This window comes from Sphaerodactylus townsendi, linkage group LG03 (genome assembly GCF_021028975.2).
Source record: "Sphaerodactylus townsendi isolate TG3544 linkage group LG03, MPM_Stown_v2.3, whole genome shotgun sequence".
NCBI lineage: Eukaryota > Metazoa > Chordata > Lepidosauria > Squamata > Sphaerodactylidae > Sphaerodactylus > Sphaerodactylus townsendi.
The window spans coordinates 21300117-21308503 of NC_059427.1; the positions used below are offsets into that span (position 1 = coordinate 21300117).

Sequence of the window (8387 nt, forward strand, 5' to 3'; positions counted from 1 at the left end):
TTTTGGTTTTGAGAGAGATCATTATTGTTTTGTTCTCTGTGCTGTACATCAGCGCTGCGAGTGTTTTCTGGGATCGTTGTATCCTATAATCATTGTAAAGGGAAACTTAAATGTTCTTCTACTGCTGTGTGAATATCACTGGTTTTAATGTCTTGCGTTTGTTGGTAAGACGTTTTAATGTCTTGTGTTTGTTCCCTAGCAGGGGGGTGGTGCGGGTTGGCCAGCAGTGATCTACAGATGCGTATGTCTTACCAAGGCAAGAGGAAGTAGCAAACACTTCTTCTACCTTTCATGTAGCCAGTTCCAGTAGATGGAACAATTAAAAGGTTGGCCAACAAATTAATTTAGCCCATAGCAGGGAGGAGGCGGATGTGCTGGAGATGACTCAAGATAGTACTAGAATGCGCCTTCCTTATCCCTGTATTTGTTTTCCCCATCCCCTCAAAAGAAAGTTTTGCTGTAGGAATGAGAGCCGGGCGAGATGAAATTGCTGCTAACTCATGTAATTGGATTGCAGGCAATTTAACAGGTGATTCCCACTCTATTTACTACAACATTTATCCGGTGTTTCCTGTGGCATTTGAAATGGCTAATCGCAGAGCATCAAACAACCTTTGCAGAAAACCAAAATAAAACCTAAATTCTATTAACGCTATATGTCTATCACAGTAATGGCGAACCTATGGCATGGGTGCCAGAGGTGGCACTCAGAGCCCTCTCTGTGGGCACACACAGAGTTCATCATGTGGGGGGGAAATCGCCCCCCCCCCACACACACACACCTAGGCTGGCCTGGGCCGCTGGGCTCGATTATTAACATTAAACCTAAGACCTAGTTTTGGAGAAGCAGTGTAGGTAACCCTGTTAAGCGCTGTTAAACCCCACTGATTTTCATGCAAAGAACTAAAGTGCGATCCTTTACCTGGGAGTGAGCTCGGTTGCTGGCAATGGGGCTTGCTTCTGAGTAAACCCTCCTAGGGTCGTGATTCACCGTTCGAAGAGTTGCATGGTTGCTTCAAAGCAAAGCCACCGACTACCACCAAGCTTACTCCCGAGTAACGTATGCCTCGGAGCCAACCATTTTTTCTAAACTAAAACCTCAGTATTCAGGTTAAATTGCCATGTTGGTGCTTTGCGATAAATAAGTGGGTTTTGGGTTGCAGTTTGGGCACTCGGTCTCAAAAAGATTCGCCATCACTGGTCTATCAAAACTATATTAGAACAAAATAATTATTATATGTCTCCCCTCTGGCTACAAAAAGTACTGGTTTGGAAGGTGGGCTGAGTGGAATCATACCCTGCTGAGGTTCCGTACCACCCCACCCTCCCCTGCCCTTCTTTACCCTACCCGGGCTCCGCCCCGAAAATCTGCAGGTATTTCCCACCCACAGGCATCTCTAGGCAGCTTTGGTACTCTGACATTGAGTGATAGGTTGTGTTGCCAGCTGCAGGTTAGGAAATACCTGGAGATTTTGGAGGTGGAGCTTAGGAAGGGCAGGGTATAATATAACACCATAGAGTCCACTCTCTAAAAACAGTCATTTTCACCATGGGAATTGATCTTGGGCCCTTTCCGCACGGGCAGAAAAGAGCGCCCGAGGGACGCTAAAAACAGCGTCTCTGGGGAGGGGTTCGCATGGCCGCTGCCGCTGCATCACAGCAGCACCGGCCTCACAACCCTGAGCGAGGTTTTTCGGAAGCAGTGTCTTCCAACCGCTGCCGTGCAAACGGCAGCGGCTGGAAGGCACCATTTCCCCCGCACCGTCTCTGAATGCCTACCTCGTCTCCTGGCTTCCAGCGCGTCACAGAGGCCAGGGGACACGGCCCCTGGCCTGCGTCTCCAGAGTTGTCGTTCCAGCCTGTGGGGGCGTGTCCCCTGGCCTCTGCGACGAGCCAGATGCCAGGAGATGAGGTAGATGTTCAGCGACGGCGCAGCCTGTGCGAAGGCTGCGCCGCCGCCTGTCACCCTCTGTAATGAACTAGTAAAGTCCAGGCAAAAGTAACCGTTCTCAGTTCTTTATTGTACTGGCAGTCATAGTCGAATACAGGCGATGCGAGTTCTGAAAACCTCAGAACTTTGAGAATAGTTTTAACACAGTAGCAAACCTCTTTCCCGCCACATGAAAATCAACAGTGCATAGTTTCACACAGTCAAGCTGAGATAACAGGAAAGCAGAAATCCCCAGACCAGGCAGGGAGCCAGAACTGACAGGCGGGAAAAAATCCAAGGACAGAACACACACGAACATTATCCTGACACCCTCCCAGGACCGTCTATGCGAACGGTCCCGGCGGTGGGGGAGTGCGTCGGCATTGTTTATGCCGACACACCCCTGCACTGTTGCCGTGCGGAAAGGGCCCAAGTTACTGGGAGATCTTGTAATAGCGGGAAATCTCCAGGCGCTACCTGGGAGCTGGCAACCCCATCGATGCAGGCACAAAATGGTTGCCATAGGAGGCAAAGCCAACCACAAAATGACTGCCACAGGAGGAGCCCACCACAAATTGTCAGGGAGTGAGGTCATGCTTAATTCTAACTACTTCTTCATTTGGGCTTTCCCCACTTACCTTCTGCTGCGCGCTACTTTGGGAAAGTAGCGCGGGGTCCAGCGGCGCTCCCCACTTGCAAGGGCGGCAACCACGCAGCCGCCCCGACGCTGCCGCTCTTGCACCACCTCAGCGTGCGTCATTCCTGGCGCTGAAGAAACGGCACCTTTTGATGACCCCGCGCAGGGTCGTGGGGAACCCTGAGAGCGCGCCAGGAATGACGCGCACTGAGGGGGCGCGAGAGCGGCGCGCAGCAGAAGGTGAGTGGGGAAAGCCCCATTGTTTCAGGCAAGAGCTCTGCTTAACAAGGTGCCCGTTAAAATGAACATATAATTTAAACAATACATCATATGCACAGCTTACTAGCATGCACATAGTGAAGACCCTTGTGATTTGGTGGCAGTTGCTGTCATATCAACTTTTCACAAATATTAGCGCAGCCAATCAGAAGCCCAGCTAGGTAAAAGCTTTACTGGCCTTGCCCATTATCTAAATACCTTTGCTGGACAACCAGAAAGGTGTTGCTGGGTACCCTGGCACCTACAGGAACCAGGGGATTGCTGACATAGATTATACAGCATATGTTAAACAATGCATAAAATGGTACATCACACTAAGTATAAAAACAAATCCGTACGAATAGGATAATATGTACTATATGTCCCTTAGTAGAAGCACCCTCCTAAACCAGATAATTGTAATATAGACTTATTATATTTATATAAAAAATGCCTTCCTGACCGGTTGTGCTTTACAAAGGCCCTTTCCCCGCTTACCGTCTGCTGCGCGCTACTGTCCCCAAATAGCGCGTGGTCCAGCGGCGCTCCCCACGAGTCCGGGCGGCGACAACGCAGCTGCCCCGACTCTGCGCTCTCACGTCCCCTCAGCGCGCGTCATTTCTGACGCTGAAGAAACGGCACGTTCTGCGCGGGGCAGTGGGGAACACGACCCCGGGGCGGAAATCACTCGCGCTGAGAGTAGCGCGCCGCAAACCGTAAGTGGGGAAAGGCCCAAAGTTTGCAGGGTGACTACCAGTGAAGGACACTTCTCCCATCCCCAAATAAAGCCATCTACAGATAATATTGCTTTCTGAGCCGAAGTGATATGCAAGCCTGATTCTGTCTCTGCAGGAAAACGGAAGGGTTAGGTTAAAAATAAAGGAACGCTGAAGTATGTTTTCAAGTCTTTCTTTGCAGTAGGATTCAGGGACAAGGCTGATGCCAAGCTACCTCTTTGCAGTTCCTTTTTCTCCAGTTCTACCACAAATTATGATAAGCATCATTTCACAATAAGTTTTTCCACTGCGAAACAGTGTCTGTGTGAGTTTTAGGTGAGGAATCAGCGGGGGGTGGGGCGGGGGGGGGGGGGCTTAAATCCTCTCTGCCCACACATTACGTTCTCAATCGAAATACCAGCACACACCAGGTAGTTGAGTTCTATGCCCAAACCCCCCAGACCACAACTGGCAACTGGGGAAGCATATTGTATACTTAGGCCCATAAAGGTACCACCTCCATTGGTTACTAATCAGACACCAGGCTACATTCAAGGATCTATTTATCACCTACAGCAGTGAGCAGCAGTGGCGTAGGAGGTTAAGAGCTCGTGTATCTAATCTGGAGGAACTGGGTTTGATTCTCCGCTCTGCCGCCTGAGCTGTGGAGGCTTATCTGGGGAATTCAGATTAGCCTGTACACGCCCACACACGCCAGCTGGGTGACCTTGGGCTAGTCACAGTTCTTCGGAGCTCTCTCAAGCCCACTATTTCACAGGGTGTTTGATGTGAGGGGGGAAGGGCAAGGAGATTGTAAGCCCTTTTGAGTCTCCTACAGGAGAGAAAGGGGGGATATAAATCCAAACTCCTCCTCCTCCTCCTCCTCCTTTTCTTCTTCTTCTTCTTCTTCTTCTTCTTCTTCTTCTTCTTCTTCTTCTTCTTCTTCTTCTTCTTCTTCTCCTCCTTCTCCTCCTTCTCCTCCTCCTTCTCCTCCTCCTCCTTCTTCTTCATAGGCTGCCACGCCTTTGGACTCATGCACCTGCGGACTGTCTCTCTTGGTATGAGACAGCTGATTCCTCAGAGGAAAGCTTTCTGAAGGTGCCACCCTGCCAAACAGGTTAAATTGGCAACCACCCAATCATATGCACTCCCTGGGGAAGCTCCTACATTATGAAACAGTGTGCTTGAGACTATGAGGCATACGGCCACCCACACACTTCTATCGTTTTACCAAATGTGCAAACCACAGTTGTTCAGGAGGGCATTCTTGTAGAGGAGTAGAGCTGGGGTGGAATGAATCAGCTCATGAGGTGACCTTCATTAGGGATAGTGGGTTTTTCTTCTTCTTCTAATCCTTCAGTTTCATCCCCAATTCATTACATAGACTACTAGGAATCTTTGCAGTTATATACAAATATTGATATCCTTCAAATATTATCATGTTTTCCAAATAACATATTGAGGGACTCAGCAGTTCTCTTGTGCATGTAATCCACCTTAAGTTCCAGAAAGGTGGGCTATAAATGAAAATAAGTAAAAGTAGTGGGCAAAAAAACTCCCACGCTACCTCTGTCAATCCTGGGAAAGTATATTTTGTAGTCTAGCTCTTATGGGTATTTTCCCTCAGTTTGGACATGTTAAAATTCAGCTTGGTTATAGGCGTAGTCCAGAGAAACGCGGATTCTGCGGGGCTTCTTGTCAAAGTATAGTTTTGTCTGCTGAGTTTTGTAAGCTGAGCCAATTCAGTGAACACACAGAACCTCATTCCCACACCAAATGCTCTAATCTTCTCTTTTTCCTCAGACTATGTGACTCTGGATCCAGCCACGGCTCATCCCCGACTCGTCCTGTCTGCAGATATGAAAACTGTGAGCTGGGGAAAGGAAGAGAGGAGCCTTCCCGACAATCCAGAGAGATTTAATCAGCGTGTTTGGGTGCTGGGCCGTGAGGGATTCCTCTACGGGAAACACTGCTGGGAGGTTGAAGTGAAGGGGAATGGGGAATGGGCTGTGGGAGTTGCCAAGCAGTCCCTGAAGAGAAAAGGACAACCAGAATTTAGCACTTCTGAGGGCATCTGGGGTATAGGGGAGTACTGGGGACTTGGCAACTATTGGGCTTTCACATCCCCTCAGCATACAAAACTAGACTTTAACAAGAAGCCCCGCAGAATCCGCGTCTCTCTGGACTACGCCTATAACCAAGTTGAATTTTTCAACGTTGAAACCAAGAATTCAATTTATACTTTCTATTCACCCTCCTTTTCTGGGGAAAAGATCTACCCCTGGTTCCGTGTGTGGGTGGGAACACAACTCACCATGCATCCCTGAGACACCAGAATCAATACCAAAGAAGCCCTTCTAGAACTTCCTAACTCCATGATCTTGGAGGATTCATGTATTATCTGGGCTCCATTAGTTTTGTTCCCTACCCCCACCCCACCCAGTGTTTGCTCATCAGCAGTCATCTTTGGGCGATTCCGCACACGAGTAAAATAGGTTCGACCCAGTTCCCTGAGAAGGGTACTAGCCTAGGTCGAAGCCATTGTTGTTCCCCACTGCAACCAGCTTGATCCCAGCTCGGAGGGTGGAATCATCCCAGCCTCTCACGCCGCTCCGTTCCGTCTGACATACTGGTTCCTACAACCATGTTCCGGCCTATCCCTCACATATTACGTTATAAAAAAAAAACTGCCATGGTGAAATGGAGGGACGAAAGTGGCGTTTTTTGATCGGCCGCGCTGCACGCATGCCCGAAACACTCAGCTGTGATTGGCTGAATGGGGGACTCCTGTACTTGTGAGATTCCGTGACTTTACTGGAATCGAGCTGAGTTCAAGCCGCGGTTCCCTGAAAAAGTAGTAGTCCCCAACTGGAGTTGGAAATGCGACTGCTACACGGGGCGAAGCTGGTACTCAAACCAATTTCTATTCCAGTGGTTGTGCGTGGATAATTCTAGGGCTCTAACGTTAGGGGCCTTCTAACTTAGGCCGAGCAACCTGGCGCGGAATCAATCTTTAAGGATGTGGTTCCTGGGAAGTGACGTTTTATGTAAATTTTAAACGCAGCTGCTGTGGTGTATGTTCAGGATCCTCTCTCCTTCACAGAGGGATGCTTTCACATTTTTTCTTCTGGAATTTAAAATCGTGAATAGATTTGGAACAGAGAAACTCTTGGGAGGGGGACTTTGCAAGACTAAGTAATCTTTTTGCCTTTTTAAAAAGATGGAAAGCAAATCCTAATATTTTAGAGTATGTCTATTACTTGCACCTGGTGGTTGTGTATCACATTCTTTCCCTTATTTGGCATGGGGTATAAAGGGGGACTATTTTTTGAAATTCAAGGTATATTGGAGGTTTTACATATTTTCAGTGGTGCTGAGATCTTGTCCATTGTTATGGTTTCCCAAATGTTATTATATCACCTTGATGTTGGGAGCCTCTTTGAAGGTTAGATGGATCCAACAATATGCTTTCCTGTGGAGGAAGCCGGAGCGGGCAGTTTCCTTTCCCGTGTCTCGTCAACCCCCGACTCTACAATTTGTCTTTGCCTTCTTTCGCCCCCTCTTTTCCGTTCCGTAGCCAGGAACCAAATCTGAAAGTTGGTTCTACACAACCACAGCCCCTCACATTACTGGCTGCTGGGGGAAGAGGTGTGACAGGGGGAGTCCGGCTAAGAGCTGGCTGCAAGGGGGGAGAGGGAGGGGGCATGTTACCAAAATGTGCCCCCCACGTGACCCAGGCAAATAGTACATGGGTTGTCTTCCCCCCTCTGGTCCCCTAGGATAATTCATTGCTCAGTAGGGTAGTGTTGTAGAGTCCACCCCTCCAAAGCAGCCATTTTGGTTGTGGGAAACTTGTCATGATATATAAAAAAAGAAAGGCTCTGCCAGTGCTGGTCATCTTCTAATCAGCAGAAGCTTGCCCAACCCAGAGGCCGGAGACAGTCAGTCTAGGGTGAAGTAGCATTAAACCTTTAACATGATTGGTGAGTTCAACTGTGACTCTAGACCAATGAGAGGCTGTTGCCAGGGCAGGGCGGAAAACATCCTTGTTGAATGTATAAGAACCAATGCTTTGCATATGCTAAGTTCTGAGTAAGTTCAGTGACTGAGTGTAAGTTGAGTTGTGTGTGTGTTCAACTTTGTTCTTGCTAAAGAGTTCTGTATAGTCTTATAGTCTTGTATAGCATAGACTTGTGTAACTCCAGCACCAAGCTAAAGTAAAATCCCTTCCCGTGGAAAGAAATATCTTGCATGGAGAGTATTCTTTTCCAAGAGTGGTAGAAGGTTGCAGTGAGTACAAGAAGACTATAGACCTTCTCATCTTACCGGAGTGACTTCGCTTCAAACTCTGCTGATAAAACTAATCTCTGGAGATCTTTGGTTCTCAAAAGGTTATAAACAAATGATGGATATTTTCACCGCTATCAATGAAACCGTATACTGAATTTTTTTGTTCCCTTTGAGCCACAGTGCAGCAAGATACTTTTTGGTGGCCCTATCATCTGCTTAAGAAGTTGAAAGTTATAGAATATGCAGAAATGGTAAACATCAGTATTAAGAGATAACAGCTCTTGGATAATTTTTTTTTTTTTTACAAAACAGAAAAAACCCTTCACAGAATAATTCTAGCAACTATTCAAATAGAGAAGTTAGCTGTGGGATTTGAAATCTAAAGAAACAGTAGACTGTAATTACTAGAAGACATTAAGAATTACTGAAATAGTATGTTAATTGTATGCATTGAAGTTAGAATGAAGTCACCTTATGATGTGTAATTGTGTTTTCGGGTTTTTTGTATGCTTTTGTGTTTTGTGTGGTATTTTTAATGTGAGAAATCTTTTTTAAA

At 47.3% G+C, this 8387-nt stretch overlaps 1 protein-coding gene across 1 annotated transcript; it reads left to right on the forward strand.

Annotated features, from left to right (window-relative positions):
* Positions 1-465: 465 nt before the first annotated feature.
* On the forward strand, positions 466-6087 carry LOC125427744 (E3 ubiquitin-protein ligase TRIM7-like). Its single transcript, XM_048487299.1, has 2 exons — positions 466-529; positions 5345-6087. The coding sequence occupies exons 1-2, from the start codon at positions 466-468 to the stop codon at positions 5866-5868; spliced, it is 588 nt and encodes a 195-aa protein (XP_048343256.1). The 3' UTR covers positions 5869-6087.
* The last annotated feature ends 2300 nt before the right edge of the window (positions 6088-8387 follow it).